Here is a 15,038-nt window from a genome sequence, read left to right on the forward strand (position 1 = left end):
TTACCCAACGGAGTTGAAAACTTATATCTACACAAAAACTTGCACATGGAGATTTACAGAAGCTTTATTCATAATTGCCAAACTTTGGAAGCAACCAGGATGTCCTTCTTAGAAATGGATAAATTGTGGTACATCCAGACATTGGAATATTATTCAGCACTAAAAAGAAATGAGCTATCAAGACATAAAAGATATGGAGGAACCTTAAGTGCATATTACGAAGTAAAAGAAGCCAATCTGAAAAGGCTACATCCATACTAGATGATTTCAATTATATGACATTTTGGAAGAGGCAAAACTATGAAGACAGTTAAAAGTTGCAAGGGGGAGGAGATGAACTAAATAGGCAGAGCACAGAAGATTTTCAGACCAGTGACAATATTCTGTTTGATGCCGTACTGAGATACATGTCCATAGAATGTGTAACACCAAGAGTGAACCCTGAGGTCTATGGACTTTGAGTGATAACGATGTGTGGATGCAGATTCATTGTAACAAATGTACCACCCTGGTGAGTGATGATGATAGTGGGAGAGACTATGTATGTGGGAGGAAGGGGATAAACGGGTAATCACTGTAATCTTCCTCTCAATTTTGTTATGAACCTAACTAAAATTGCTCTAAAAAATTAAGTCTTCATTAAAAAAAATCAAATAAATGAAGGAATTTTTTTAGACATGTACTTTCTTTTCTCACCATGAGTCTCAGCTCTCATGTACTTGTTCCTCATCTCTTGCCGCTGATGCACATAGGTCCTCCAGGTCTGGAACATCAGATTGTACAAGTAATATCTGAGGAGGTGAAAAAAAGCAAATGGTATTTCTTTAAACCAAAAAAACTCCTAACTCAATATACCAAATCCGTTCTGTACTCAGGAGATATTAACATGGATGATTCTGATATAAAAAAGTCTTACCTATCTCTTAAGCTAAAAATTTCATTTCCCACAATCAAAGTGAAACCTATTCTCCTTAATGCAGAGTCATTCTCCTCACCACGTAGAATCATTAAGGAAAAATAGGCTGGAATTATCCAAGAATAACTTCACCTTCAGCATTCACAAAGCTGTGAATGACAGTAATATTATCACCTTAATCATCCACATTATATAAAACATTATACCTTTCCTCTGCACTAAAACATGGTCAATGACACTTTTCCTTTGTCTTTTCCTTCTCAAGACATACACTGTACCCATTAAGACTGTCAGTCCTGGGACACCTGGGTGGCTCATTTGGTGGTCTCTGACTCTTGATTTTGGTTCAGGTCATGATCTCACAATTCAGCAGACTGAGTCCCACATAGGGCTCTGCACTGACAGCTTGGAGCCTCCTTGGGATTCCCTCTCTTCTTCTCTCTCTGTCCTTTTCCTGCTCATGCCTGCATTCTCTCTCTCAAAATGAATAAACATTTTTTTTTTTTAAAGAAAGACTGTCAGCCCTTCCATATTTTCACTATCTCATGTCCTAAGATTTGATTTTTTTTTACGTTTATTTATTTATTTTTTTGAGAGAGACAGAGACAGCATGAGCAGGGAGGGGCGCAGAGAGAGAGAGAGAGAGAGAGAGAGAGAGAGAGAGAGAAAATCCCAAGCAGGCTCTGTGCTGTCAGCACAGAGCTCAACGTGGGGCTTGAACTCATAAAACCTTGAGTTCATGATCTGAGCTGAAACCAAGAGTTGGACACTTAACCGACTGAGCCACCCAGGCGCCCCGACTAAGACTTGATTTCATACTCTACCACCTTATTAGAATGATTCAACATTGTCTATATTTTGTTTGAAATATCTATAAATCAGAAACCCTGACCCAAAGAACCTAAATAAAGAAGATTATGAGAGTGAATACTATTTTAAGAAGATATGATGTATAAGGTACATTAATCTTTTATTAGAAAAGGTATAATAAAAAGGGTGCCTAGGTGGCTCAGTTGGTTGAGTGTCTGACTTCAGTTCAGGTAATGACCTCATGTTTTGTGAGTTTTGGCCCTGCATCTGGCTCTGTGCTGACAGCTTGGAGCCTGAAGCATGCTTCAGATTCTGTGTCTCCTTCTCTCTCTACCCCTTCCCCACTTATGCTCTGTCTCTCTCTCAAAACTAAATAAACATTAAAAAAAATAAATTAAAAAAGTATAAAAATGTGTATTTAATATAATTCCCATTTTTACATTTTCCTCTACTTATCCCTTGACCAACGTCAAGATTTAGAGTTTTTTTTCCTTCCCATTTCTATTTTTTTACTGTCTGCTATTGGGCATATATTTTCTCCCATAATCAATAAAAATTAAATCAACTTATTAGTTTAAAAAACAGAATACTCTCAGAATTATAAATTATACAGAAGTGTCAGTGAGAAAACACTATTGAAATCATGAACATTACCAACACATAATGGTAACTTACATTAAAAAGGTGTCTGTGTGTGTGTGTGTTTGTGTGTGCCCACATGCACATGTGCTTGGGTTTAATTTAGGAATTTGATCTTACTTACTCTAAAAATATTTTGAAGCAAAACAGAATATGATTCAAAACTTTTCTCCAAATCAATGTGATATATCACATTAACAGAATAAAAGAAAAGAATTACAGGATCATCTCAGTAGACACAGAAAAAGCATTTGACAAAATTCAACAACCACTCATCATAAAGACATTTAACAAATTAGGCATAGACCAAACATATCTCAATATAATAAAGGCCATACATGACAAGTCCACAGTTAACATCATACCCAATGGAGAAAGCCTGAGAGCTTTTCCCCTAAGATGAGGAACAAGATAAAAGTGTCCACTCTCACCACTCCTATTCAACATAGTACTGGAAGTCCTAGTCAGAGCAAGCAGTCAAGAAAAAGTAAAAGGCATCAGAATTGGAAAGGAAGCAGTAAAACTGCCTATTTGCAGTTTCTATGTATTTTATACATAGAAAATCCTAGAGACTCAGCCTCAAAACTATTATATTTAATAAATAAATTCATTAAACTTTGCAGAATACAAAATCAACACACACATCAGTAGCATTTCTGTACACTAACAGTGAATTATCTAAAAAAGAAATAAATCAATTCCACTTACAATACATCAAAAACAATAAAATACTTTGTAATAAATTTAAGCAAGGAAATGACAGATCTCTACTCTGAAAACTACAAAACATTGACAAAATAAATAAAAAAAGACACAAAGAAATGGAAAGGTAGGGACACCTGGGTAACTCAGTCAGTTAAGTGTCTGACTCTTGATTTTGGCTCAGGTGAAAATCTCACAGTTCGTGAGACTGAACCCCATGTAGGGCTCTGCACTGACAATGCAGAGCTTACTTGGGACTCTCTCTCCCTCCTTCTCTCTCTACCTCTCCCCTTTGTGTGAATACACATGTGCACACTCTCTCTCTCAAAATAATAAACATTAAAAAAGAGAAATGTAAAGGTATCCATTCCATTCATGGATTAAAAGAATTAATATTATTAAAATTATATTACATTATGTAATTTAATTAATTATGTAATTAAGTGTTAACTAATAAAATATTATTAAAATTATTAAAGTAATACTACCAAAAGCCATCTATAGATTCAATGTAAGCCTATCAAGATTCCAATGGCATTTTCTACAGAAGCAGAACAATCCTAAAATTTCTATGGAATCACAAAAGACTCCACATATCCAAAGCAATTCTGAGAAAGAAGAACAAAGCAGGAGGCATCACACTTCCTGATTTAAAGCTATGTTGTAAGCTATAGTAATCAAAGCGTATGGTACTGGCATGAAAACAAACAGACCAATGGAACAGAATCAAAAGCCCAGAAATAAACCCAAGTATATATGGTCAACTAATATTTGAAAAAGGAGCCAAGACTACTCAGTGGAGAAAAGACAATCTCTTCAATAAATGGTGTTGGGAAAACTGGATATTCACATGTAAAGGAATGATACCAGACACATATCTTAAACCACTCACAAAAAATTAACTTGCAGTGGATTAAAGACTTAAATATAAGATCTGAAACCATGAAACTTCTAAAGGAAAATATAGGGAAAAAGCGCCTTCACATCTTAGAAATGATTTTTTTGGTATGACACCTAAAGCACAAGCAATGAAATAAACATAAACAAGTAGGACTACATCAAACTAAAAAACTTCTATACAGCAAAAGAAACAATCAAGAAAGTGAAAAAGATAACCTGTGGAATGGGAAAAAATACTTGCAAACCATAATTCTGATAAAGGGTTAATATCCAAAATATATACAGAACTTATACAACTTAATAGCAAACCCCCCAAATAATCTAACTTAAAAATAGGCAAAGGGGTACCTGGCTGGCTCAGTTGGTAGAGCCTGCAACTCTTGATCTTGAAGTCATGAGTCAAAGGCCTACGCTGGGCATGGAGCCCATTTTAAAAAAAATAGGCAAAGATCCTGAATAGACATTTTTCCAAAGAAGGTCTATGTAAGGCCAACAGGTTCATGAAAAGATGCTCAACATCACTAGTCATCAGGGAAATGAAAAACCACAATGAGCTATCACCTCATACTTGTTAGAATGACCATTATCAAAAAGACAAAAGATAACAAATGCTGGTGTGAATGTGGAGACTGTAAATTGCTACAGCCACTATGAAAAACAATATGGAGGATCCTAAAAAATTAAAAGTAGAACTACCATATGATCCAGCAATTTCACTTCTGGGAATATATCTAATGTAAACAAAAACACTAAGTTGCAAAGATATTTTCACCCTCATGTTCATAGCAGTATTATTTACAATAGCTAAGATATGGAAACGACCTAATTGTCCATGATGGATGAATGGATAAAGTTGTGGTCTATATATACAATGGAATAAAAAACAAAGAAATTCTGCCATTTGTGACAACATGGATGAACCTTGAGGGCATTATATTGAATGATTAAGTCAGACAAAGACAAATACTGTATGATCTCACTTACCTGTGGAATCTAAAAACGAACCAAAAAAACTCATAGAAAAAGATCAGATTTGTGGTTACCAGAGGTGGGGGTGGGAGAGTACGGGGAGAAGGAATTGGAGGAAAGTAGTCAAAAGGCACAAACTTCCAATTATAAAATAGATAAGTCCTCAGGATGAAATGTACAACATGATAACTATAGTTACCACTACTGTATGATATATGCAAAAGTTAAGAGAATAAATCCTAAGACTTTTCATTATAACTAAAAAAAGCTTTTTTCTTTTTTTTCCATTTCTTTTTATTGTATCTTTATGAGACAATGGATGTTAACTACACTTATTGTGGTAATCATTTCACAATATATGTAAGTCAAACCTTTATGCTGTATACCTGAAACTCATACAGTTATATGTCAGTTATATCTCAATAAAACTGGGGGACAAAAAAACTTTCTCCTTTTGACCAGAAATATGCCAACAGATAACTATTTCATAATGTGAATCAGCAAAATTAAAGTAATATAACATGAAACCTGACCTATAGTGGCAGTCTGCTCGAACACAGAGTTTCCACTCTCGCTGGAAAACCCACCACTCTTCTTTCCATTCTTCAAAGACCTTCCGTAGTATTCTCTGCTCATAGTAACACCTTTGGCAATGAACAAAAATCAAAGAAAAATCTATGATGATGTGGGAGCTGGTATTTGTTCCCAAATTAGTTTCATATTGCTGTTACATTCTCATAGAAAAGCATGGCTCATTATTTGATAACACCAGAATAGAATAAAAACATATTTTCAGATCAAATATTTAGAAGTATTTAAACTAGGAAAAAAAAGTACTTAAACTAGGAAAAAAGCTAAAAATGTTATACTACAGATCTTACCAATTAAGGAGGTTAAAGTAAAATAAAAATCTGACTTTTCAAATACCATGAGTTGAAAATTATTCTTCATTTTTTTCTTCATCAGACTAAAAAAATGTTTTTATTATTATTTTTTTTTAATATTTATTTATTTTGGGGAGAGCACAACCAGGGGAGGGGCAAAGAGAGCAGGACAGAGGATCCAAAGCAGGCTCTGTCAGCAGCGAGCCCTATGTGGGGCTCAAACTCACAAACCACAAGATCATGACCTGAGCCAAAGTCAGATGCTCAACTGAGCCACCCAGGTGGCCCTAAAAAAATATTTTTAAAGTAGTAACTACACTTCACATTTATGTATAGAGGAGATTAAAAGTTATAAAATAAGCAAATACTTAATGTTATTCCTAGTACTTAATAAGAACAGAGCATATTAGTTTCACTGGAATCTGTCCAGGAGAGTTATAAAAACAGCAGAAGATATGTAGAGGCTATAAAGAGGGGACAAAGGTAATAAGAAAGAAAACAAGAGCAATGGCAGATTGTGTTGATGCTAACAGGCACTGTGGAGGTGACTGATAATGTCCCTCAAAGGGATGGGTAGGTTAAATTCAACTAACTTCACCTAGTCATTTTTTTGTGAAGTGGAGCTAAAGATACTGAAATGAGATGTTCCAGAGAAGTAGTTAGGTGAAAAAATAAAGTTACCTCATAGTATGTATGACACCATTTTCTAAAGTTAATTTTTTTCATGTTTATTTATTTTTGAGAGACAGCACGAACAAATGGGGGAGGGGCAGAGAGAGCAGGAGACAGAGGATCAGAAGCAGCCTCTGCGCTGACACCAGAGAGCCCAACGTGGGGCTTGAACTCACAAACCATGAGATCCTGACCCGAACCAAAATCGGACACTTAACCGACTAAGCCACTCAGGCACCTCTAAAGTTACATTCTTTTTTGTATTTCCACTACTATGTTAGAATGTATACAAATTTGTATATATTTACACATATATAATGTATGCACACACATACATATTCGTAGACATACATAAAAACATATACATCTATATGCATGTACTCTGCATACATAAAAATAATTATATTATACATACTAAAAGCCTGAAAACATCTCCACAATACCAAACTATTACCAGTGGTTTTCTCTCAGGAAGATTATAGAAGACTAGTGTTTCCTATTACATGTGTCTATAGTAAAAAAAAAAATTTTTTTTTAATGTTTGTTTATTTTGAGAGAGAGAAAGCATGACTGGGGGAAGGGCAGAGAAAGAATCCCAAGCTCACAGCACAGAGCCTGATGCAAGGCTTAGTCTCACAAACGGTGAGATTATGACCTGAGCTGAAATCAAGAGTCGATCGCTTAACTGACTGAGCCACCCAGGTGCCCCTGAAGAATTTTTAAACAACTTTGATCACAATTTTTAAAAAATTTCATGGAAAAGAACCACTTCCATGTGCACATGTACTTCCTTCCATCATCTACTACTATCCATCAACATCCTTCTCTTCCTAAACCCCACTAAAATAACAGCACATACATTTCAAAAGGTGTAAACTCACAAAGACAAAGAGAATAGGAGCAACAATGATAGATTAGAGATGTCAAATTTTTTTTTTTTTTTAATGTTTATTCATTTCTGAGACAGAGAGAGACAGAGCATGAATGGGGGAGGGGCAGAGAGAGAGGGAGACACAGAATCGGAAGCAGGCTCCAGGCTCTGAGCCATCAGCCCAGAGCCCGACGCGGGGCTCGAACCCACGAACCGTGAGATCGTGACCTGAGCCGATGTCGGACGCTCAACCGACTGAGCCACCCAGGCGCCCCAAGATGTCAACAAATTTTAAATGATAGCGCAGGCAACTGAATCACCATATCAGAGAACTGAATCAACATATCATACCATATCAGAGAAAGCCAAGAGAGTACTAAGTATCTTGTCCTGTGGGAGTCAAGAAGCAACCAGCTGGTGGCACAGACCTCAGAGAGGCATGGGAACATGAGGCATCAGGAATGAGGGAGCCCTGGGTGGAGATGAAAACACAGGATTGTTTGCAAGCCTGGGCATAAGCAGCAATTAGGCCCCTCCATCCTTTTATTCACCCAAGCAGAGACTTGGGTTTATCTCTGGAGAAGCTCAAGAGAGGAACACTGGACTGCAGAATATCAGCAGAGATCTGGAGAGGGTCTTAAATGGAAAGTCCACATACTCAACAGTGAGATCCACATTCCAAGTGTATAATCACTACCACCCACCTCCAAGCCACTCCAGCCCAGAAAGAATTTGGAGGATTCCTCTCCTCTGGGGAACATGATCAACCACCTAACAGAAAAGTCTTCTGGATAGTGACAGCTGAAGGTTCCTCAGTGAAACTGTCCAGTCTCTACCTCAAAAGCCTAAAGTGAAGCCTTCAGTTTATAAGTCCTTATGCATACATAGAAAGGATTCCAAAATTAGCATTTTAGTGCCTAACTCTTAAATATGAATAGACAATGAAAGGACGTTTTGATATTTGAGGAAAGGCTCCAATATGAGACAATGACCAAAAGCACAGAGAAAAAAAGGGCTCAGAAGAAACAGACAATATAAGCAAAAATCCTAAAAACAAATAGCTACATTAACTTCAAAAGATTATGAACCTACAGGATGCTATTTCTTAAAAAAAAAGGAATATTCAGAGAACAAAAAAGAGATGTTGGGAATTTTAAACATGACAGCAGAAATTTTTAAAAAATCCATAGATAGATAACAAAAAAGTCAATTGGCTTTATAGGCCACCATAAGGACTATGGCTTTTACTCTTGGCCAGAAGGGAAGCCATCTGAGCAGAGGAGGGACATGACTTGATTTACTCAGAATACCAGTTGTGAAAAGACTGACTGGGGCTAGGGCTGGAAATAGGAGACCAGTGAAGTTACTGCAGTCATTCAGGGGGAGACATGATGATGGCTTGGACCAGGGTGGTACTGGAAGTGCTGAAGAGAAGTGGAGTCTGAATATATCTTGAAAGTTATGTCAACACAATTTGGGCATTTGGCATTGTAAACTGGGGTATGAGAGAGAGATGTCAAAGGTGACTCCCGGGTTTCTGACCCAAGTCCCTGGAAATATGGGAGTTTCCATTAACGGAGAGGGAGAAGGCTCAGTAGAGAGGTTTGTGGGGATGCTCTAGATTTCAGGTTTGGACATAGTTAAGTTGTGACATCTATTAGACACACAGTGGAATTGTCACATACATAGCATCTGGACAAGAGAGAGGTCTGGGCGGGGTGTGTATATTTGGGAATCATCCTGAGAGTTGATGAGATTATCACGATTGTGAGGTAGACAGAAGCAGCACAAAGATGTGGCACTGGGTATTTAGGTGAGGAGGAATCCACAAAAGAAAGATGGAGCAGTCAAAGAAGGAAAAGGGAAATCATGAGAGGATGGTAACCTGGAAGGTGCAAGAAGAAAGGGCTTCTCAGAGAAGGGAATGACAGACTGTCTCGCTTCCTGGTAGGCCAAGTAAGAGGAAGTTTCAGAATTTACCACTAATTTTGGCAAATGCAATGACCTTAACAAATATAGTTTTGGTGGAGGAGTAGAATCTAAAGCCTAGTGGGATAGATTTAAGGGTAGATTACAAGACATGTTGGACACACCGAGTCTGGCCAGGGGAGTTGATGTAAAGGGGAGCAAAGATACAGAGTGCTAGCTGCAGGAGGACCTACAGCCAAAGAGATTTTATTTTTTTCAAGATAAGAGAAATAAAGGGTATTATATGCTGGTGCAAATGATCCAGTAGAGAGCAAAACATTGATAATGCAGAAAAGAGAAAAAAATTGCTAGGGTGATGGCCTTGAGTAGGCACAAAGGCAACCGAATGCAGAAGCCAAAAATTTTGCCACAGATGAGAGCAAGGACAGGTCACTGGCCTAACAGTAGGGAAAGCAAGTTGCATGGTGATAGATGCTCACGGTGAGTGGGTGGATGTGGTGGAGGGAGCTTGTGCAAGTCTCTTCTGTTGTTTCTATCAAGAAAATAGGAAGCGGGGCGCCTGGGTGGCGCAGTCGATTAAGCGTCCGACTTCAGCCAGGTCACGATCTCGCGGTCCGTGAGTTCGAGCCCCGCGTCGGGCTCTGGGCTGATGGCTCAGAGCCTGGAGCCTGTTTCCGATTCTGTGTCTCCCTCTCTCTCTGCCCCTCCCCCGTTCATGCTCTGTCTCTCTCTGTCCCAAAAATAAAAACGTTGAAAAAAAAAATTAAAAAAAAAAAAAAAAAAAAGAAAATAGGAAGCAAGGCCATTAGCTAAGAATGAGAAAGAAATATTGATGAATTAAATATTGTAAATAAAAATAAATAAATACTATAGGGGCTCTGGGGTGTCTCAGTTGGTTAAGTGTCCAACTCGGTTTTGGCTCAGGTCATGATCTCACAGTTTGTGACTTCAAGCCCTGTGTTGGGCTCTGCACTGACACTGCAGTGCCTGCTTGAGATTCTCTCTCTCTCCCTCTCTCTCTGCTCCTCACCCACTTGTTCTCTCTCAAAATAAATAAATAAACTTAGAAAATAAATAAATACTATAAATAGACAAGAGCATTTTACCTACTTCCCAAGTTAGCCAAAAATTTTTATTTAGATCTCCTCTTCAGAAAAATAGCTAACTACCTCATATTTATGACTACCTTATAAATGGACATATACTGCATTATTTTCACCCTACTAATTCAATGATCATTTTGATTCAGTTTATTAATGATAAAACAATGCCAGTTTATAAAAGTTAAAAAAATTTCCAAGAATATAAAGGCATTATTCTGCATTTTCTGGTATGAAATAATTCTCTAATATTCCTAAAAGTGAGGAATAAATAACATGGAAAAAGACCAAAACAATAACAAAAAAAGCAAAGATCAGTATGTAAAATTTTCCCCCAAATAACAACCCACTTGATTTAAAGAGAGATTACAACTTGAAAAAAAAAAAAAATCACAAATTTCTAAGTCAATGGAAACACAGTATCAGAATACTAACTCTGATAGATGCTTAGACAACAAATAGCATTCTCACTCTCTCTTTTTACAATTTGAGAAGGCCCAGAGCCATAACTTATCCTAGACCAAACAATTACCTAGGATCTGGGCTAGGACCAAAACTTGGGTCTCCCCAATTCCAGTCCAGTATTCTTTCGAAACTTCATACCCTTACTATTCAAGAGCAAAGAAAGTAAAGAGTATAATAATGTGATCATTTCAAAGCAGTATGGCCAACATCTGTCACTGGCTAACCCAACATCCAGAGTCAAGCCTTTGCTTCCTCACAGGCATCCAACTGCAGAGGCTGGAAAGGTTTCTTTCCCAGCCTGCTTTGCAGCAAAAGGTAGCCAGCTCTTTTGCTGGCCAATGAGGCAGAAGCAGAATGCAGCTGAGGGCTTTCAGGAAAGTTTTGTTTTCCTGCGTAAGAGACAGATCTAGCTGACACCACCCTTCCCTTACTCCTTCCTGTGTAAAATAGAACACTCATTTTGCAACTATGCAGTGTCATCTCTGAGAACAAAGGGGCAATATATTAAGAATGGTGAACTTGAAAGGTACTAAAAGCCTGAGTCTCTGATGGCATCACTGAACAGCTAAACCAACACCATCCTCCAGACTGCTTATGAGAAAAAGCAAATCCCAATTTGTTAAAGCTATTGCCAGAGTTTCTCTTATTTAGAATCAAATACATTTCTTTTTTTTAATGTTTATTTTTTTGAGAGAGAGAGAGAGAGAGAGAGAGAGAGATTGACAGCGTGAGTAGAGGGAGCGGCAGAGAGAGAGGGAGACACAGAATCTGAAGTAGGGTCCACGCTCTGAGCTGTCAGCACAGAGCCCAACTCCAGGATCAAATTCTCAACCCGCGAGATCATGACCTGAGCCGAAGTCCGATGTTTAACAGACTGAGCCACCCAGGCGCCCTAAATGCATTCCTAACTGATATAATCAGCATTTCCCAAGTATTTGGAATATAAATGAGTATTACTTGAAAAAAAAGGTTTCCAGTTAAATATGGGTCAAATATTAAGTAAAGTAAAATTAAGTAGGAAAAGAATTTGGTGAAGATAGTAGAGGGCGCAACATAGTTTTCCTGTCTCTGAATCCCTGTAAAACACATACGGCAACCACGTAGCAAAACCAAAAATTCATGTATCAGTTACAACAAAACCAGGTGACAAGGTATCGCCATAAATCCAAAATGCAAGCAGACAGGGACAAACCATCCACAGTCAACAGACCTGCATAGTATTAATATTTCTACAGGAGGAAGAAAGAACAAGGAGGGTGGCATCTAAGGAGCTGGAGAATGGGAAAACCTCCAAACAGCCAATAAGCAGTCACTGCAAAGTGCAGAGGCCCAATTTGAGACTAGCAGCTGAACCTGACAGGAACTCTGTCCCCTCAGTTACCACGGCTCACGTAGAAAGAACCGAAACAGCTGGAGCAGTCCAGTGCCTATAGTCTCAGACCCAACATGCCAGGCTCCCTTTTAGGACAGAGCTTCATACTGAGAAAAAGCTGCGGGGAGTAGAATAGAAATTGAGGAGAGGGACAATCGAGAAGAGGAAAGAGAGGATCAGACCAAGTATTTTAGGAGAACAGAACCAGGATATCCTATAGAGCAAGACAGCATGATTTTTTTTAATACTACAAATGAGACAGCTCTGTGAAATCAGGAAAGTTAACTGACCTTGCCTTGCTCTAAAAGTTCAGAGAGATTAATTCCACATAAAAAGCAACGGCGGGGGGGGGGGGGGCCGCCTGGGTGGCTCAGTCGGTTAAGCGGCCGACTTCGGCTCAGGTCATGATCTTGCGGTCCGTGAGTTCGAGCCCCGCATCGGGCTCTGTGCTGACAGCTCAGAGCCTGGGGCCTGTTTCAGATTCTGTGTCTCCCTCTCTCTGACCCTCCCCCGTTAATGCTCTGTCTCTCTCTGTCTCAAAAATAAATAAACGTTAAAAAAAAAAATTAAAAAAAATTTAAAAAGCAACAGGGGCCCCTGGGTGGCTCAGTCAGTTAAGCGTCCGACTCTTGGTTTCAAGCCCTGCACCAGGCTCTGTGCTCATTGTGCTGAGCCTGCTTCTGATTCTCTGTCTCCCCTTTCTGGCCCTCTCCCACTCTCATGCGCTCTCTCTCTCTCTCGCTCTCTCTCACTCTCTTGGTCTCAAAAATAAACGTTAAAAAAATAAGAAAAATAAAAAGAGCAACAAAGTATCTGAGGTCAAATCTCATGCAAGTGATTGTAAGAGAAAGGAAAAGGAGAATAACATGACTTTGGACAAAGAAAGTATGCCAGGAAGATGTGTACATAAAACAAAGCAAAAAACCAAAACCCTGTGACCTATTATGTCAGCATGAGCAAAGACTTTAAGAAAATGAATCCATACCTAGTCATGTCATATTAAAACTTTGAAAAATAAGATAATGAATCTTCGAAACAGCAATAATTAGACTAACTTACAAATGGAAGCCATAAGACAATGAAATATCTTCAAAATGCTGGAGGGAAAACTGGCAACCTAGATTTCTCTATGGAGTGAAATATCCTTCAAAAATGAAAGCGAAATTGAAAAAGTGAAAAAAAAAGATTTCAGAGAACACCCACAGGCCAAATTTGCTTAAAGGAGTTTGAATCAAAAAATTTGGATGACGTTTCATATTAGTAAAGTGACAATGTCAGAAAAATGAAATGAAAGGTTGTAATAAGGGAAGAATAGAGAGGTTAAGAACCCACAACATTCCAGTTTAAAAAAAAAAAATGCTTACATCTCAACGGCTGCCAATTCTTCCTCTGAAATATACCATACACTGGCCCCTTCTCTCCAACCCCACTACCTCTTGCATGTGTCCCTGATGCTGGTGTCTCCCCCTAGCAATCCATTCTGGGTACTGCAGTTAAAGCAATTTTAACCAAAACCTGTAGCAGGGGGCAGTGGCCCATACAGAAGGAAGGTGCGGCACAGGGACATTCTCTTGACTAAAATTTCACTCCCCTTGCCAATGCAACTTTTCCCCCAGGTCCTGTCCTAGATCATGTCAATGTGGTCAGTCTCAACAGTGTCCTGAAGGAAATTGCTTATTTCTGGGCAAATACTCAGAATACCTTTTCACAGAGGGTCTTAGCTATCTTGGTTTATTTCCGATTGCTTCACACATGCATTCAAACTACTCTCTGCTAGGTCACCATTATATCAGATGCCTGCTGGACACTGGAGGGCAGCAGGAGAAGAATGTAACACATGCCATAACAAAGGTTACACATGAGCTTAATATAAAATAAAACCTAGAACAAACTCAGAGAAGTTTGGTGTTCTGAGCTAATACTACCTGGCTTTAGAGGGAAATACTCTTCCAAAAGTTACTCGAATCCACAAATATAAGAACTTTCTGGCCACGCATCTGAAAGAAGCAAAGAAAGGATATACACATTTTAAAACTCCATTTGACTTATGTTATCAACTTTCTGGAAAGCAGAAGGAAACTAAGGTCCCAGGGGGAGAGATGCTAGCATGAGTCAAAAGGTGAATCATAGCTGATCTTGTAGCAAATAGAGCATAGGATGGGACAGACTTATAAAACCAAGATCAAGCAGTTTTTTTTAAGTAGTCTCTACCTCCACTGTGGGGCTCAAATTCACAACCCTGAGATCAAGAGTTGCATGCTCTACCTACTGAGCCAGCCAGGCACCCCAAGCAGATTATTTTCAAAAAATATTTTCAATACAAAGTATTTTGTCAATGAAACTTCAGAGTTGAGGAAAAGGAAGTACATGATAATACTTTTATTCGTGTTTTTCTTATTGCCTAAAATACCTAGCAAATGCCCACTTACCTATCAAGGCTCATCTTCAATGCTTGCTCCTATGTGAAGCCTTCCTGGACCTTCCCCAAACCAAACATAGTGAATAGCTTTACACCCTCAAAACTCTGTTTCAACCCTTAGTATAATGTAAAGTTATGACACCAAATCATAGTAATGGGCTCACAGGGTGCCTGTTGTTGGCTCTGGACTGTGAGCCCCTGAGAGCAGGGACCATGTCTTATAGCATCCCAAGTACCCAGCACAGTACCTGGTATACACAAAAAAAGTTGGCTTGTCTTGGCCAGTTAGTCTCCAGGTTTGGCTTGGAACACTCTTTTTCCTTCTGCCCTTTATCCAGCTTATTCTTACATTATCCTTTAGGACTTGACTTAAACCCCACTTCCCCTGGG

The 15,038-nt window shown here is 38.6% G+C and overlaps 1 protein-coding gene across 1 annotated transcript in view; it reads right to left on the minus strand.

The window, feature by feature from the left end:
* The window catches only part of SFI1 (SFI1 centrin binding protein), a 104,841-nt gene that overhangs the window by 64,668 nt on the left and 25,135 nt on the right, over positions 1 to 15,038 (minus strand). The window contains exons 5-7 of the mRNA XM_086682034.1: positions 14,155 to 14,226; positions 5,470 to 5,580; positions 697 to 791 (exon numbers count right to left, since the gene is read on the minus strand). Of these exons, the coding sequence (XP_086538160.1) occupies positions 697 to 791; positions 5,470 to 5,580; positions 14,155 to 14,226 (278 nt within the window). The remainder of the gene's footprint in view (positions 1 to 696; positions 792 to 5,469; positions 5,581 to 14,154; positions 14,227 to 15,038) is intronic.

This window comes from Puma concolor, chromosome D3 (assembly GCF_028749965.1).
Source record: "Puma concolor isolate L17-30 chromosome D3, mPumCon1.1.hap2, whole genome shotgun sequence".
NCBI lineage: Eukaryota > Metazoa > Chordata > Mammalia > Carnivora > Felidae > Puma > Puma concolor.